General features: G+C 30.4%; 1 protein-coding gene across 2 annotated transcripts in view; it reads right to left on the minus strand.

Moving 5' to 3' along the window:
• LOC107436831 (nose resistant to fluoxetine protein 6) overlaps positions 1-19,393 on the minus strand; it is a 44,114-nt gene extending 24,721 nt beyond the window's left edge. Inside the window, exons 1-4 of one of the 2 annotated variants that reach the window (XM_087153619.1) lie at positions 19,265-19,393; positions 6,915-7,072; positions 6,765-6,840; positions 2,555-2,657 (exon numbers count right to left, since the gene is read on the minus strand). In XM_087153619.1, the coding sequence (XP_087009745.1) occupies positions 2,555-2,657; positions 6,765-6,828 (167 nt within the window). In that variant the 5' untranslated portion in view covers positions 6,829-6,840; positions 6,915-7,072; positions 19,265-19,393. Of the gene's footprint in view, positions 1-2,554; positions 2,658-6,764; positions 6,841-6,914; positions 7,073-10,083; positions 10,716-19,264 lie in introns of those variants that run through there. The other variant, XM_087153618.1, reaches the window with a different exon arrangement.
• Between the last annotated feature and the right edge of the window lie 391 nt (positions 19,394-19,784).

Here is a 19,784-nt window from a genome sequence, read left to right on the forward strand (position 1 = left end):
GGACTTTTAGTAAATATTTATTGTTTTATTTAAAAATAGTCCAAAATATTTTTTGTAAGGAACATAAATTTTTACATATTTTTAAAGAATGCAACTTTAAATAGCAAATTACAAGATTTGCGCGGAATCATTCGAATAGTTAATGAGAAATAAAATTTTAAAAATACGACTTTTTTAATTTTCGATTTCTCAGGAATTATTCGTCCAATTTCGCTCAAGTTTCGTATCTTGCCATTTAAAATTGCATTCATTGAAATGTAAAAACTTGTATACCTTATAATTCAAAATATTTTCGACCACTAAGAAATTAGAGAAAAAAATATTTACTATAACATGTCTTTCGATAAACGAATTTTATAGTTTTGGGCAAAAAATTTTTTTAAATTCGTTTTATAAGTTCGAGGTATACCGAAATACGCAAAAAGTAAAATTTACATTAAGGGGTCAAAACTTCGAATCGCTCTCCTGACTAGACTAGTGGGACCATATTTCCCTGATTGTGACTACCCCTATATTTTGGGGGTCGGAAATCTTAATCTGTCGAAAAGAATGTATGTTTATTCAGAGACAAGTTTTTGTATGTGATTTCGTGACTTAAAACAACGTCTACACTAATTAATCAGCATATTTGAGAGCACCCCCATGAACCATTGAGTCCTCGAACATGAGATTAGATCAAAAGTTATTCAGGGTGGTCCAAATTTTATTTTGCGCACTGCACATACTTGCCAACTTATATGTTTTTCAAAGAAGCTTTTACCTAATGCAGTGGTCGGCAAACTTTTTAGCCAAAGAGCCAAATATGAACATTACAACAATTTTTAAAACAAATTGGGAGCCAAATCTGCTTGTTTAGTAAACTTTTAGTACACTAAATAAGTAGTACACTAAATAAAACTAAATTTCATACTTAATAAATACTTATTAATGCGAACAATGTGCTTGCATCTCCTTGGAAAGTTTGAGTTAGTCAGGTTTGCATGCTGTTGTTTTTAATTTTAGGCATGATTCCAAGTTCTCATCAATAAGAGGAGCTCTCAGTTTACTCTTGATAATGTTCATGCTTGAAAAAGATTGTTCGCATATATATGTAGAACCGAAAAAGGAAAGAACAGCAAACGCTAGCTTTTTCAGCTGATCGTAAGAGTCAGGAATACTATTCCAAGCGTTGAATATGATCATGTCTTCCTTCTCCAGGTCATTCAAAGCAGACCACTTGTGCTGTGATGCCAATTTGTACCCCCACTCATTTAGAAAAAGTATGCGCGCATGCTTGTGGTACCTTTGTATCACACCGGAGTACGCCGAAAACATACGAACAATTTCAGCCTGTAGCTTGTACATGGTTTGTGTTACGTTTACGAAAACTATTAAACTTTGACTCGATGTTTGTTACGTATTTTTACAACAATATAAAATTTTAATTACCTATCTGTCTTTTAACTTAAACAAAAAATTATACATGCTCTCGATTTATAGAAGAATTTAAATTTATCAAAATAAGATGTAATTTTTTTTTCTTACCAAGTTTTTTTTAAAATGAAAATATTATTGCGCCTTCTGTGGATATTTGTGCCAGAGCCGCACTTAAGGAGCCAAAGAGCCACATGCGGCTCCGGAGCCGCACTTTGCCGACCACTGACCTAATGGTAGTAAAATGAAAGTTGAATTGACTCCGTAAGCAGACTTTTCATTCATATTTTTACCTTCCCTCCTGCATGGTGCGTGAAACAACTAACTAAAGGTAATAACGTAGAGGCATTAAAAATCATTGTAAGTTTAATTTATTAGAACAAAAATCAAGTAGTTACCAGATTAATTATAAAAATAAAATTTTACGGAATCGTTTTCTATAAAATTTTATTTCTGTTTTGGAAGAGTTGGCAGGTATGCAAGTACCATCCTGCCGTGAGCCATCTTAAAATTATCTGGGATTTAAGTCGAAAAAATAATTTAAGTATTTAAAAAATTATTAAGCGTTTTTAAAAATCGCCAATTTGGCATGATTTTACCAAATATAAAAAAAAAAATTCTTGAAAACAATATAAATTTTTTCGAATTTTTGTATGTTTAAACGATTTAGCTTTGGGTTAGCTTTTCAAAAACTAAAAACTTAGATCGCACACTCCTTATCTTTTTACAAACCTATGGTTTTTCTTCATTTTTTTTTTACTTTGCCTATTTACGCAACTGAAATTTTTGTCATTTGTTTGTCATTTTCAAAGAACTGAAGTTTTTCTCCACATTGACGTGTTCATAATTGGCATATAAATTATTTAAAACAATATTTATGAAAATGTTTATGTAATGAAACAATGTTATGAATGCTTATGTCAATGTTTATGTTACATTATTCACTAAAATATTATTTCCCGTGAGTAATGGAATCTTCAAATAACATCCTTAAACTGCTTAAAGTTGTAAAAAATATTCTAATTTTCGATTTATTAAAATTGCAAGGAAAAACTACATTACAGAGGCAATAGGAAATTAGTTTTAAGGAGATTCTTTTATAATCAAAATGTTTCTAAATGATTTATAAAAGAAAGCTTACATTGTTACAATTCCACCATCACTCAGCTTAAGAGAATTGGGTTTGCAACTCAAAGAATTAATTTTGTACCCTTTCGTAATTTGCTTCAAAGCAGGCATAAAATCTAACAAAAGAAAAAAAGAAATATTAATTACCTAAAACTATAATAATAGTTTTATTATTAATTCAGATTTTTTTGAAATTTCTTTTCCTTACATTTGAAATAATAAAATTAAGAGTTTGTGTGGCTTCCTGTCTGTGAGTCTCATCTAAATCGTTTGTGTTAAAGCCATGAAATTTAGGCAATAGGTAAAAGGGGTAATTTCATCTCCTTTGTCCTGAAAATCGCTCGAAAATTTTAATTCGATCTTTCAGGAGAGATGTTTGAGATAAGGAATGTTTTCATTGGCTCTAAGCCATCAATACAAATTCAACTGCTGACACTTCTGTTTTTCAAATATCAGCGATGAAAAAAGCTTAAAATTCTCACTAAAAAGGAAGAGCTTATTGCACCTTTTTTAATACTTAATTAGGTTTTAATCACTGTGTCAGATAAACTTAATGACTCCCGTGAATATGGCAGACTATTATATCTCTTATTATATTACTACGTCATTATATCAATATTTCTAAAAATCATCTGAAACCTCGCATTTATTTCGTTTACAGTTATGCTTTTAAAATGTGTTTCTATAAAAACTAAATAATTTAAAATCAATGATGATTGAAATGAAAAAAAAAATTATGTACTTAAAAGCAAAACTAGTATAGAAATGATACTAATTCGTTTTAGGGAAACGTAAAAAATCTGTTTACTATTACTGATGCCAGTGAAGCTTACTTAATTTTGGTAAGAGACAATAATTAAAGTTTAAAAAAAATACGTACTAAAAAGCAAAATTAATGGAGAAAAGGTATTTATTAGCTAGGGGAAGCGTAAAAAAATCACTATACTGTTTTCAAGCCAATGATACTTAATCAATTTTGGAAATAGGTACTAACTGAAACAAAAAAAATAAGCTATGTACTTAAAAGTTAAATTAATGGAGAAATGGTACTAACTCGGTAAGGAGAAAAGTAAAAAAAAAATAGTGGTGGAGTCCCTCCGCGCGGAAGAAGTTAAACTTCGCAACCTGCGACGTTAATTGTAGAAGAATCAGCAATCGTAGAAGGATCACTAGTTCTATTCAACGACTCTTTGTTCTGTAATCACGGTAATATTGTGCATTTTTCCCCCGTGGACCTCTTGAACCAGTGGAAGTGCTTGTGGTTGCCTCACCGTCTCACCCTGCGAAATGTATTTGTATTAATAATGTATCTGAATGCGTCATAATGTAATTTCAGAAGAGAAGCAATCAATTGATATTCACAAGAGACGTACCTTGACATAACCTTAAATCCGTCGCATTGTCCGTGGGATTGTTTTCACTCATTTTTTTACGATTGTTATCCACTAAATTTGAAAATAAGAAATACTGCCCTATTAAATTATATGTGTATCAAAACAAACTGAAAAAATATTTATAGAAAAACAATACTTTTATTATTTTTATGCTAGTGAGAACCGAAACAATATGGAAATGAATGAGGGAAAACTGGATCCTACCACGTGATTTCCCGGCCAATAAAAATGTAGCGTTAAACGTTTAACGCAACCTTGTTGGAAGTCGCATAAGAACTATAACTTCAAAAATCGCCATATTTTTTAAGTAAATGATGCTTAATTAATTTTGGTAATAGATACTGATCGAAGTAAAAATAATTTATGTATTAGGAAGGAAAATTAATTTTTGAGAAAACGTAAAAAATAGGCTTAATTAATTAGGTAATTGGTACTACTTGGTATTGCGGTAACTTATAGATTTAATAGGTACCAAATATACTAATAAAGGTACAGAGTATTACAATATTACATTAGTATGTTTGCTACTGTGGTGTAATCAACATACTAGGCTCACGTACCGAAGTTAATGCCGCGTCGAACCTGTAAACTTCCATGTATCATCAATGTATTTTTGTAATTTTTCCTGAAGTATAACGAACTGAACTGAATTTCAATTGAATGAAATGTAGATATACCATCGTAAAATTTTGTTCTTTCTCTCTCTTTTGTGCTTTGCTTTACGTTTATTCTTTGGTTCTACGTGTTTGATTATAATCCTAGATGTTTTTAATCTGTTTGTTAAAATGTTATTAAAGTTATGTTTAAATGTCACATTTCTCCTTTTTTTATCTTTGACGATTGACTTATCTAAAATGCAGATTTTAACGCACGCAACCCAACTCGCCTAAGTACCTGTTAAAATTGAACTAATAATGTGCAGTTATACTATAGATACTGGGCAAAAGACTATGACCCCTCGGAAGGGGTGAGGAAAAATGCGTTGAGATAAATTTTGACTGAGTTATGCCATGCAATAAAAAATTCAACGTAAACGTGATCAACGAAATCCAACTTAAATATATTTTGCAATTTTGTATTATAAGCTGCATATTGCAATAGATAAATAAATATAATTTCTTATAGAGTTTTCAGTTTGATAAGTTTTCTGCAGTTCTATTATAGCGTTGATAGGGATTGCAATGGAAAAAAAAATAGTTTCGAAATCTCTATCGTGCTGCACTTTGTTTTTCATTCGCACGGTTGAGTTGGCCTCGAGCAAGAGCATTGCACCAATTGATTCTGACTACGGTTTGTTTTGATTTTAATGCAATGGACTACTTAAAACGTAATTTGCTTAATTTAATTACGTAAAGCCACCAGAAAGGGTAAAAAAATAATTGTAAATTTAAAAAAATTGCCATTATTTAGCTTTATTAATTGTGTTGGTGTATGTATTCCAGTTTTGTGCATGATTTCGTATTGTTGTTCATTACTGATATATTGATTATATACTTATACCCGAACAAAGAACTGGTATTTATCTGATTAGAACTAATTAAGTAACTGTTGGAAAATGTACGATTTTATAAACTACAATCTACTGCCTCCAATGCTGTTTAAATATCGATTCTGTGAAACGGGAAGTAGAAGTTTTAAAAATAAGTAAATGTTTAGTTTCGATTTTCGATTAAAGGTTTCTTTTCTCCAAGAATATTTTTTTTTATAAATTTAAAAATGCTTAAGCTCAATAGCATTAATCTACGCAAAACCTTTACTTGTCACAAAGTTATGTGGACCTAAAACTTATTTACCATAACGATTTAAATTATATGCAGTGTGACTTAATGCCTGTGAATCACGGATATGAGGTCTCACCTTTGGATTAACAACAGTTCTCTCTAGAGGGGAGAAGAGAAACTTTGATTGCTTCATTTCTTTTAAATCCTGAACATTCACAGTGTTAAATGGAATAATCGTGAAGTAGTTATCATTCCAATTTATGCAAATTATTTCGATTATTCTTTACACTTTTCAAGTTTATATGCATTTCTTCTTTTATAATCACTGTTTAACAGCTGAATTTTTCCATTTTGAAAATATTTGTAATTAAAAATAATAAAAAATTAAAGTTTAAAAATGATGCAAATGGTTATTTGCATCTTGAGAAAAAATGAAGTGATTATGTCAAACCTTGCAATTTAAATCAGATTAAATTGGATATCTATAAGCGACGTCATACTCGTGTCGAATCTGAAGTATTTTTAAATCGACAAATGCCACGATTTACCGACAATGGCGTCATTTGCTGATATCCAATTGGATATACTTGCAACTCGAGAAGAAGTGAAGCGATTATGCCTAAACCATGTGATTTAAATCAGATTTAACTGGGTACCAGTAAGCGACGTCAAGCGTGTTTGGAGACCCTGATTGGCGTCTGATTCGACACATGCCACAATTTACCTACGATGACGTTACTAGCAGATGTCCGATTGGATACTTGCAACTCCAGAAGAAGTGAAATGATTGTGCCTAACCATGTGATTTAAATCAGATTTAACTGGATACCTGTAAGTGACGTCACGTGTGTGTCGAAGCTGTTTGGCTTCTAAATTAACAAATGCCACGATTTATTGACGATAACGTTACTTGCAAATGATTGAATTCTTGCATTTCGAGAAGTAGTTATGCCCAACCAGGTTATCAGATTTAAATGGATATAGCGACGTCCGCGTGTGTGTCGATTGGCTTCCGATTCCACAAATGCCACGACTTACCTACGATAACGTCACCTGCAGCCACCCAATTATAATAATGATGAGACGCAAATAAATAGTAGTCACTTACTTGATGTATTAAAATCAGATGAATTACATGTGTCAGGTAGGCATATGCCAAGAGTCAAAGGCATTGGTAGAAGATCCTGGAAAATATTTTTACACAGTATAGAGGCATTATAGGAAACTTATACTAAAGTATTAATTAATAAACTTTTACCACAGACAACTTCAAGCTGCAATATTTCCCATGAAAATTCCCGGCATCACTGTTCTTTTTCTTCGGAGCGTACACACTTTTACACTCATCGAAATCCCCGAGAAATTTTAAATTTCCCTCTAAAATTCCAGTTTCTGGTTTTCCAAATGCATCAAGTACTGAAATATAAGAGATCGCTTTGTTAAGCACGTTGAGTAAATTACAAATATTAAGATATATTTAGTTATGCAGGGGGTGGACAAAACAATATAAACACTTCTATAATAATAATTTATTTTCATATTTGTCAAGAAATACTTAAAGAATCATTTTATAACTTCAGAAGTATTTCGATCATGCGATTTGTCATATTTGTCAATGAAGTTTAGTTTTTCTTAAAGGTTAGAGGGAGTAATAATAAATAACAAACAGAAAATAGTGTTTTTGAACACCCAATGTCAAAAAAGTAAGCAATGAATTTTTAACTTGTAACAATTACTTTGGTCATTATATGAAATAATTGCTGCACAAAATTTCATAAGCCTAAATTAAATATTCTTGCAAATATGGACATTTTTATAAAATAACTTATTTTTTTGTCATACATGTTTTTGCCACAACTTTAAAAATATTCAATAAAATTAATATTTTTTTCTCATAATTTTGTAGTGAATCGTGATTGGCAACTAATGAAAAAAGCCCGATTTGAATATCTTGAAAGTTTAAAAAGTTTCAAGCAATTTTCTAAGTAGTTTTTTTTTTTTTACTTTTCTAAAGAAACTCAAAATGATAAGGTACCAATATTACTTTGTATAAAGCAAAACTAAATAACAATCGATAAAAAATTTTTTTTTAATGGCGGGCACATGGGATGTATTGTCCCATTGGCCAGGAGTGTCAGAACTGGTACTCTCTTCTCGTTACCCAGTGGGCACCTGTGGCGAAGCCACGGCGGTGGAGCAGCGTCGCCCACGTCACACAACCCCAAACCCGTTTATAGGGCTGGTCACATTCACACAATCACACACAGGAGAAAGGACATAGAACACAGAGAGAAAGAAACATCCATGTCCTGAGCGGGATTCGAACCCGCAACTATCGGCTCCACAGTCAGGCACGCTAACCGCTCCGCCACCTGGTCGGCTAACAAACGATAATACCTTACAATATACGCTCATACACCTAAATATGATTGTATAAGGAAAGATAACAAGCAAGAGAAGAACAAGAAATTTCGTTTAATAGTACAAAATGGTAGAAAACACCTTTGTAGAAAACACCCCATCATTTTCAGCTTTCTCTTAAGAAATACGAAAACTACTTAGAAAATGGGTTGGAATTTTTTAAATTTTTAAGATATTCAAATCGGACTTTTTTTATTTGTAGCCAAATAAGATTCACTACAAAATTAAGAAAAAACAAATATAAATTTTTCACTCACATGCGAAGTATAAAAGAACTACTTTAATTACTCATATCAAGCGCAATATTAAACAAATGTTTCCCAAATTTAAAAGTAATAATTTCGCAATTAATTTCAAATTGTTCAAAAACTTTTGTTCAACTGTATTGAATATTTTTTAAGTTATATCAAAACAACCGCATGACAAAAAAAAATTAGTTTCCTATAAGTTCATAAGTTATGGTTCACGAAAATTTGTGCAATTTTACATATAATGACCAAAATAATTGCTACAAGTTAAATTTGTCGCTATATTTTTTGTCATAGGGTGTTTAAAAACTCTATTTTTTGTTTCTAATTTATTGCCGGTTCCTCGAACCTCCAAAAAGTTTAAACTTCATTGATAAGTAGGAAAAAACGCATATACTAAACACTTCAAATATTCTAAAGTTTAAACTTCATTGATAAGTAGGCAAAAACGCACTTCAAATATTCTAAAGTTTAAACTTCATTGATAAGTAGGAAAAAAAGCACTTCAAATATTCTAAAGTTTAAACTTCATTGATAAGTAGGAAAAAACGCATATACTAAACACTTCAAATATTCTAAAGTTTAAACTTCATTGATAAGTAGGAAAAAACGCATATACTAAACACTTCAAATATTCTAAAGTTTAAACTTCATTGATAAGTACGAAGAAGCGCATATACTAAACACTTCCAAATTCATAAAATGATTCTGTAAAATGATTTTTTGAGAAACGTCATAAAATGTGGTAGTATAGGTAGTGCTTCCATTATTTTGTCCATAAATCTGCACTGACATAGGACTGTTTCTCTAGGCCAGGATACAATTCTTGCATCTGATGTAATTAGATTTGCGGCATGTAGCTCCAAAATTCTCCAAAATAGTAGTATCGAAAGATGTTCGAGTTTATTATCAAGAAGAAATTCTCTCAAATTTCACTTCTGAAAATTTGCGCGTCTGAATCAAGTCTATTGTATCAAGTTACACTTTTCTTTAAACAAAAAATTACACCAAAGGTTGTATAAATTATCTATCACCTAATTAAGTACTTTAGAAACAAAACAAACTCATACCAGATCATAATTTCCGACTAGAAATAACTTTTTAGCAAGCAAATTCAGTATTAATAATAAATTAGCAATTTGTTTGACTTATAGTGATGTTAATATCATGATAAAAGTACCAAGAATTTTTCTGTTTTGTTTTTGAAAGCTAATTATTTAATGAAATATATGGTTAGTTAGCATTTTTTTCGTATGAATATAATACACTTTGAATTGTTAATATTAATTTTAAAAGAAAGTAAAACAGATATAGGCTATTGTTCTGAGATTCCACCAGATATAAATAGCTTGTTTATCACTTGTGGACGTTTTTTAAGTAATCGATCATTGATTAAAAAACTATTAAAATCATTAAGAATAATGAGTTAAAATTAGGTGTGGACAATAAGTAAATTAAAATTGAATATGACAATGGATTAAAAAAGTATCCTTTTATTCATTTTGGCAAAACTAATAGTGATCAAACTTATTAAGATAATTCTTTGGCATTCCTAGCGAAAATGTCTCTATTAGAGAAAACTTGAAAAGAGAAATAATAAATTTTTAATATCCATGTGTAACAAAGCAAATATGTACTAAAAACTTATGCAATTAGGATTTGCAAAATTATAACAATTTATATTGTAAAGAAAAATATCTATTTCAAAAACACTTATGATTCGTAATTTTAGAGATGAAACAAAACAAAAGCACTTACTTTTCAAAGCCCAAGAATTTTGAATATCCTTGAAATTAATATTTTCTTTTACATACTTCAAATCTCGGTCACAGCTGCTATTTGGAGATGCAGCAAAAATATTATTCATAAGAAGAGAAATAATAGTTTTATAGTCAATCAACTTAAGGTAATCTTGGAAATCAGTTCCGATCAAAAATCTTTCTTCTTTTTTCTGTGCTTGGAGTGCATTGATAGTCTTGTCACGAATACGTTGTCGAACGTCATCAAATTTAATTATATTATCTGGAGCTGTTGCACCCAAACTGTAATTTATGCTTCCCAAAACATAAACATACAGCAAAATGATTCCGACAGCAGTATATTTCATAGTTTATAGACTTGAATATTACTTTTAATATAGATTCCAACAGAAAGTAGCAATTTTTACTTTCAGAAAATATCTTCTTCATAACAAAAACAATTTAGAGTAGGAACAATACTATTATCTGATAAGTTATCTAAACTGAACTTAATCATTATTACGTAACTGAGAAAAGTGAATGAAAGAGGTGTATTTTATAAACTATTGTAAAACATTCGATCTATTTTTTAAACTAAATTCTCTATTTTAAAATTTGTTAAATCCGCCCGCGCTGCTTTAGGCGTTCAACAATTGACATTTTGTTTTGCTGCGCAAAAACTGCATGACTTAGAAGTTTGAAATTCCAGTTTGTTCGAAATTTATTGTAATTTTAAATGCCTTCTTGCAAATTTTTTTCCCACGATACATTTTGTTTTGCCTCGCAAACACTATAAGACTCAGAAACTTAAAACTACGAAAGTGTGTTGAAAAACGTATAAAGCAGAGATGCCAACTTGCTCACGACAGCAAATATATATTTTAAAGTGGTAGTTGATCAATTGTGATTCTTGGTTTAATAAATTCAAATTAGTAGATTTTTATCCACCACTATTTCTAAATAATTCGTGGACTTATATAATTCACCACTTTATAGCAAGAAAAAATAATCAAATATTTGCAAAATTTCTTTGTAGTTATTTACCGTTTTTTTTAATTATTTTGGCGTGTCCGGAGCAGTTGGCATCTCTGATAAAGGCGTTTGATAGCGTTAAAAATATAAATAACGATTTGATTATTAGTTCGAGATTTAACAGTAAAAAAATGTTGGTTGATCTACTGCTTGCTGTGCTGAACTGCAATTACAGAGTTCAAATTTTACGTGCCATTTTAATACATTGACGTGCCACCATTTTAAGTTATATATAAACTTAATAAGAATTTTTTTCCCTCCAAATTTCAATTCCTAAAATGTTATTGCAATTTTAAATGATTTTTTCCTGTCATAATAATTATCTATTTATTGTTGTATAAAAATTTTATCTCACGCAATCTTCATTTTATAAACTCGAGCTTGACTTGATATCGAGACATAAAAAATGAATCTATACAGAATAAGATAAAGATAAGATGTTGCCAGGTATACATCTTAACACTTATATCGAAATTTTTAAAAACATATTAAGACTGAAAAGAGTTAAAACTGTATCCAATGCGAATTATTATGTGATATAAGGTTATCGTTATATTGCTAATAAGTAAAATTACTCCGCATTTATTGTTTCTTATTGCGTCACATCCTGTATTCCTTACCTTAAATGTTTGTTTTCTAATACAGTAGATAAATTTTCAAATCCAGGTATCCTTTTATTCAGAGGGGTTGGTGAGTGGAGCGAACAGGCAATGCCATGCTATATCATACCTGGATTCTTGCCCCAAAATTATTTCTGCATTGAGCCCTCTTTATAACACATGAATGGGTTTAATTCTGCAATCTAACTTAATAAGATGAATATATAAAATATAAATCACGGAAGTCTCTGTTTCTCACTTTTTTGAAAGTTATTCAGTATTATTTTTTTCGAGAAAATTAACATTTTTATTAATCTAATTAAATGACATTTCTGCTCATAATATTAAATTTTTGAAGAGTAGGGAAGAGTGGGGTCAATTGTAACTTTTTTTACTTAACTATTTTTAACTAACAAAAACTCCAATATATTATTAGTATTAATTGACAGACCAGCAAAGTAGACTACCCTCTACTAGAAAAAAAACACCTTATTTTAAATGTTATTATATTAGTTATTAACAATTTTTGACAGTCGTGCACTTGTTATAATTGTCCCCACTTACGGGATCAATTGTAACAGTTCATAAATTCAACTAAAACATAGTTAATTATACATATTATAGTTGTGATATATTTTCTTATTGATCAAAATAGTAGTGATATTTTAGGAGTAAAAATAATAATGGGCATAGACCTAAAGGGTTAAACTTTTAACTTTAAGGGGTTAAAAATTTTAATTTATGCTGTGAAAGGTGACAAATAAAATAATGCACATGCAACATAATATTAATGATATAGGAAACTATTGGTGGTTCTTAAAAAGTTAAGTAATGGTTTGTAAACATAAGATTATTTATTTTCAGCTGTTACAATCGGCCCCAAGACGCCATTTCAACTTCATTTGTTAAAAACAATGCTAGTTAATTAACAAAACTAATCTTATTTTTTTTGAAATGTTAATTAAGCTGTCCACTTACATATTCGGTTAATAATTTTTATTTGTTTAAACAAAGTTACTTTGTTACAATATAATATTCTAATACCAAAAAAGTACTTACGTAGCGTGAAAATATCTTTTGTGATGTAACTCTTTCAAAAGTACATAAAAATGGTTGCCAGCAGGGGTGTGCATGTAGATTTATTAAATACACCTTGTGCGCCACCTAGGAACCAAATCTAGAACCCGACACTCGAAATTTTTGCTCTGTTACACTCGTACCCTGTTACAATTGACCCCACTCTCCCCTACTCTATCTTGTTCTTTTCAAATCCTTAGCATAAGTAACTCAACATTTCAGCTGATTTTAATGATATTTGTTTTATGCAACTAAGTAAATCTTATAATGCAATACCTTTTTTTATTTTTGTTGATAAATTCTAAAATTTGTTCTGAGATTTGAATTCATGCAATTAGAATAACTAAACCATACAGTGAACGGAGGTAATTTTCTTCAAAAATTCAAGTTTTGGGGCACTTAGTAAAGTATTCACGTGACAAGCTTCTTCGCACTTTTCTATTGCGAATTTCTAAGTGGTTAAGTCATTAAGTCTTCATTGTGAAAAACTGGGTTCAGATCACCGATGGTGGCTTAAAGATAACCCAGATTTTGATAGATTAGTTGCAACTTGTCTACGAAGTATTGCTAGTCTGGGAGGAGCTATGCTGTACCACATTGTCATCATCGGGATGTTGTGTGTGTGTTTTTACTACTTTCATTTCTAAGTTACCCTCATTGTTCAGTTATTTCTATTATGAATTATTCATTAGTCTTATCTAAACTATCAAATAAAACTGATATCAAATAATCCATTTTCTATCAATAACAGACCAAAAATGTAATTATTAAATTTTTTTCATGCCTTTTTTTTCATTATTCTTAGAAAAATTTATCCCCTCTACTAAAACATGGATTTGGTTTCATTATTTTTACATCTACGTGAAAAATGATGTATAAAATAAGTACTGTTAGAGTAAAATTTAAACTGGTTTGATAAATGTAGAACATAATTGGAATTTCCAATGGTTAGACTATATTTAGCTTTAAATTTAAGATACTGTTTTGATTTTTCAGATAAACTATATTATATTTAAATTTAATTCCAGACTCAGGTAATGGTATGTCTAAAAAATCAGCTAATGGTAGTCAATGTCAAAGATTACCGATTAGAGCAAAATACTCTTCAAAATGCTATTGACTGCAATTTGAAAAATGCGCAGAATCTGTTTCAAATGATTTAGCCAATATTTTTTTTTAAGGAAGATATGAAACAGACACCATTTCTCATTGTGTTACTTCTATAATTCATTTATGACCATTGGTAAGATGTTTCAAATAATAGTTTTAAAATAAAAATTCCTTTTTAAAAAAAGAAACGTAAGGACGAAAATAAAACGTTAAGCTGAATACCCCAAACAATGACTGACGTCGCTGTTTTAGGTGTTCATCTTAGCGTTATATTTGGTTAGACTGCTCAAAAACTAAGAACTTGAAATTTTGCAAGTGTGTAAAAAATACACAGGGTGCACAATGAAATAAAAGTAACACTTGATAGTTAGTTCGAGAATTACTAGCTGTTAAACTTTAAGGAAAAATTTCAAATTTAAATTTGTTATGCACCTATTGTATATTTTAATTTACGTTTGTGTAATTGTCTTGTAAGTGAATAAGTTATGTTCTTATTAAATCATCTCTTTTTTACTGAGTTTATGACTCAGTTTCAAAATAACAATATTTTCAAGTAGCCTTACTCAAAGTACATAAGTCTGCAGTTTATTTAGGTATAGTTTAAATAGGGTGATCTAAGCAAGCGCCAAAAATTTCTTAATTTCTTGAACTTCCAAAGTAATCTGCAAATAAAATCTTTACTGAAACAACAGTAAAGTTTCTGTGTGCTTAAACTACTTTATGCAATTTACTTTAGTTATGGCAGATTAGAAATAAAATTTTATATATTCGATAAAATAGCTAAGTACAACGTCATTTATTCGGAAAAACAATGACTTTGAAATTGCATTTTCTGGAATAAAAAATATTAATTTCCAATATTAACAAATTAATGTTTTTAAAATTTTATTGAAATAGTTTTAAAAACCATTAGAGTTTTTAACCAAAGGTTTCAAAGAGCTTCTCCAATCTTTACCACTTGTTGGAGAAAAAGGTTAGCTTTTGATTATTCTTCCTTGAAATTCAAACTACAAGGAAATTCAAATTCAGTTTATCTTGGAAAAACGAAACATTTAGGCGAAAAAAGAATCAAGTTGCCCCTTTCATGTTATTAATCTCCCCAGAAATGCTTAACTAATTTTTCTAGATGTAGCACTTAATAATTATAGAGCTGATTTCATGGTTCTCTTTGTAAGAAGTTAGAGAAACACTTTAGCAATGAAAAAAAGATATTAAATAAAGGGAAAAATTTCTTTAAAATACAATATATTTCTAATGCGCGCTTGTTTTTAGTACACAAGGATGTTCCGCTCGCAAGCCTCTCATCGCTTCTCAATCATAAGTTATTTCTTTTAAACATCAATATACACCGAAGAGTTATTACATTATGACCACCCTCCATCTATAACAATGGGCTCGCCCAGGTTTTCATGGTTTCTCGCCCAGGAACAATGCTTTCATAGGGCACATTAGGACCCACAATACTCATAGAACAATCCCTGAAGTCTGTAAGCTACTTGAACATAGTTGCAGACCAGGTCCACCCATTCATGGCAACAGTTTTTCCTGCGGGGGATGGTGTTTACCAACAGGATAATGCACCATGTCATAAGTTGTTGTTGTTGTTAATTTACGTCGCACTAGAGCTGCACAATGGGCTATTGGCGACGGTCTGGGAAGCATCCCGGAGGATGATCCGAAGACATGCCATCACAATTTTGATCCTCCGCGGAGGGGATGGCACCCCCGCTTCGGTAGCCCGACGACCTGCGCGCGAAGTCGAGCACTTTACGGTAGCACAATTTAACGAGGACCAATACCGCACACCCTCGGTCCCTACGCAGACTGGTCCAAGTGGTCACCCACCCGCACACTGACTGCAGCCAGTGATGCTTGACTTCGGTGATCTGATGGGAACCGTGTCTTAACGATCAGTCCACTGCAGGACCACCATTTCATAAGAGTTGAATCGTCATGGATTGGTCCGAGGAACAATCCGGTGACTTTCAAGTCATGTCTTCGCCCCAACATCCTCCTGACCTGAATCCAATAGCGCATTTGTGGTTCTACTTGGAAAACCGAATTCGTGCTACCACGCTACCCCCTCGCAATGTGAGGGAATTGCAGGACCAATTTGTTGAGCGCTTGGTACCAGATACCTCAGACTACCTATCAGCATCTTGTGGAATAACTACCACGGTGGGTGGTAGCAGTTTTTGAGAGCTAAAGGTGATCCTACATGTTATTAGCAGGGTGGTCATAATGTAATGGCTCTTCGGTATATTTCCCAAAAAAGATTTTTGTCTTCAAAATATACCGTTATTGGAGCGATATGCAAGAACATTTTGTTAATTTATTAACTGTAACAAAATAGCTAGATATGAAAAATCATCTGTATTTTGAAAGAAAAAAATTTAACTGAAAGAATGCAGATTGTGCCATTAAATCATATATTTAATCAATGAGAAACTCCAAAAGAGTAGATGCTACGTCAAACAAAAATTAGATCGAAACTAAGAATATAAGCAGTGAGAATGGATTAGAAGAAATAAATGAAGTAAATTTAGCAGTTGCCGAGACTTATCAACATTAAGTAGGTGTAATTAAAATTTACATGCTGCCAGATATAAATCTTAATTATATAATCTCCAGAGAAAGACCTAAGTAACAAATTGCATTAAATGCAGATCTATTCTTTTATGCACTTTATTGAAAAAACTTCATTTTGACAAATTTAAACTCACGATTGTATGTATGTGCCTGCGATCTTAAATGGATTATTTAAACATTGCATCTTACCTCAGATCAGTGTAATAAAAAGTAAGGAATCTTGGGAGTATATCGGTGAGTCAGCAAGTACTATCCCATGAAGACATGAGCTCGTGAAATAGCTCTTGATCCATAACCTATAGCAATAACATCCCCATTCTCTTTACACACAGCGTCCAATTTATTAGATTACATTTGGTGTCATTTTATCAATTAAATCATATTGAGCTCTTTATTTTATTTGTCTCTGCAAAGCGAAGGTTGACGTAAAAATGTAATTGGATTTACCCTCGCTGAGTGTTAGGAATTGAATTTAGTTACACATTCGAACAGTTTTATGGGATATAAATAGACTCAAATAATTCATAACTCTCATTCATAACTGAAATGTGAATAATTAATTCGATAATGTATCGCATTGAAGAGTTTATTTTCTTTTAAATTATACATTTCTAAGCAAAAGTAGTCTGTCATTATTTAAAGCTCTCAGGTTTATTAATCGTCAGCCATTATCCGGTGGACATTCGATTAGGGTTAGACATTCGAAATCCAAACTTTAAAATTGTACCATGAACTTGGAAGTTACATAATTTGCATACAAATAATCAATTTTCGAAGTGAGAGTTTCGCATTGAAAAAAAAGTTTATTTTTAGTATTGAAAGTTGCCGAAGGATTTACAAAAGCATTTAATTCAAATTAAAGCAAAGAAATGAACTTGAAATATTTTTCGAAAAATGTTTCAAAGTTTAGAACAGAAAAGTCTTGACAGCATGCATTATGCACTAATAAACTTTTTCTATGCTAGAATGTTCGTACATAAAAGCTGCTTTTAAAACGTGATTTAGAATTTATGATTGGGAGTGCACACTGTTACGTTTCTGATATTTTTCATAGCTCAAGACAAATGAGACTAATTTTTAATTTAATTTTTTTTAACTAGGCTGGGAATGACTGGATTTTTGATTTTCTAGAATGCTTTTATTAGACATTATTTTATTACATTCTTTTAAAGTTATTCTCCGATGACCATTAAGAAACTTAACTTGGTTTATTTAATTTAAAATAGCATATAAAACAGCCATTAAATCATAACAAGAATACATTTTTAGCAAAAAAGTTTGGCTTTTAAGCTCAGAGTTTCAGCTGAGGAATTTTTCAATATTGCATAATTAAACTAAACAAAATAAGTTACCTTCTTACTGATAATGTTTAAAATCAATATTTTCAGTGATTCTAAGTATTGTTTAAAACTTTAATGACCTTAATTTTATTTTGCACATTTTTCATTAAAAAAAAAACTTTCGTCTTTCAATAGTTTTATTTATTTTGACACATCTAGCATAAATTGATGCGAATCATAAAATTGCCCATGTTTTTTGATATTTTATCATAAATTTAATAAGTTTTCTTCAAAACATACGAACAAAGAAGAATTGTTCCAAAAAATGTTAGCTTCATCATTCAAGTTTTAGAAATTATTTTCAAGGTTACAATTTCATTACATTAATGTGTTAACATTAAAAAAAAACAAGTAATTTCATAATTTTGAAAAGATTATATAAAACAAAAAAAAAAATTTTTTTTGGCATTTCTACGCTAAAATCAATGCTATTGTCCGATAATAAAAATCACAACACTAGTTATATCAATATAAACAAAACGGATTGTTACAATGTTCTTTCTTTAAACTTGATAAAGCATCAAAATTATTTTTTGTATTATCTCTATCACGCCTTTTGTAAAGAGTTTTCCCCACAATTTTATGAAAGTTAGAGCAAAGAATAGATACTGTCACGCCATTGTTCATCAAAAAGAATGAATAACGAAGTATAATATCTAGCTTAAATTTAATTACTTAAGAAATATATTTTTATTTTATAAACTGGCACTGAATTATCTATTTATGAGTACGGATATTCAACTTTTCTTTTAATTTCGAATCAGAAAATTCAAAATAGGAAAACTTAATTTCGAATAGAAAAGGGAAATCTTATACCAAATATTGGGACATATATGCCCTAATGAAACTAATCTATACTATTTAGTTAAAAATTTTAAAATACGAAGAAAAACTGAAAGATATTGTGAAACAGTAAAAATTCGCAATACATAGAGTAGCTAACATTTTAAAATTAAAACTATGATAGTTTTGAAAATGACAGAAATAAATCACACAAACTTAAATTAAGTTTATTCGGAAACTTAGAAGGTAAAAAAAAAATTAATACACAGGGTTTGAAAAAAGAAAATATTTCTTCAATGAAGCATAATATTTTTTATGTATATTTATCAATAATAAATAAATAGCAAGTTTAGATGATATTCAAGCAATAGAATGGCTCTAAAACTGCAACATTTCAGAGAAGTTTCAAAAATCATATTTTAAAAGTAGCAAAACTAAATTTTAAAACTAAAAAATGTAATTCTTATTAGAGTTCAATGGCAGCTATTAAATATAAATAATGCTACAAAAATAACAATATTTAATTTGTATTTACATACACAGTAGAAACACTGTTATTTACATAAATGTTATATTACAATTACATAATTAGCAGTTACATAAATATTATATTATATTTTACAATTTTGTAAATGAAAACAATTCTTACACTGTGTAGGGTCTAACCTACCTTAACAACAAAGTATCCATTGGTCAAGTAAATCAGTAGTCCATAACACTAACAAGTTTATTTAAATGAAAAATAATAACAATGAAATACAATAAGCACGAGAGCTTATGAAAAATTAATATGAAGTGAGGGGGAGGGGGACGGAGCTGCCGCTCCTGGCGAAACTCAAGCTCGCCAACGGCGCCAACACACTGCATCACTTGATTCATTTATTAAGTACACACTTTAAAATTTTGTAGTTAATATAGTTCGTTCACCAGAAGTTGAGACTTGGCTCCACCTCCTGGGACGCAGAGTTCATTTCAGCGCGGGAGTTAGAAGAGAAACATCTCCGTTGTTGAAATTGAGACAACCCTTAATTTGCGCCAAACACAAAAAGTGAATTCTTTTTCAGTCACTTACTTTGCTTTATCATCTGCTATTATACCTTTTGTTACACTAGCTAATTAAATATAGTTTAAATTTAAAAACTGCTGTTCTCCCAGCGAAATGTCTCATAAAGGACAAACTATTCACTCAT

This window comes from Parasteatoda tepidariorum, chromosome 10 (genome assembly GCF_982258835.1).
Source record: "Parasteatoda tepidariorum strain Cologne lab strain chromosome 10, Ptep-v5.0, whole genome shotgun sequence".
Lineage (NCBI taxonomy): Eukaryota > Metazoa > Arthropoda > Arachnida > Araneae > Theridiidae > Parasteatoda > Parasteatoda tepidariorum.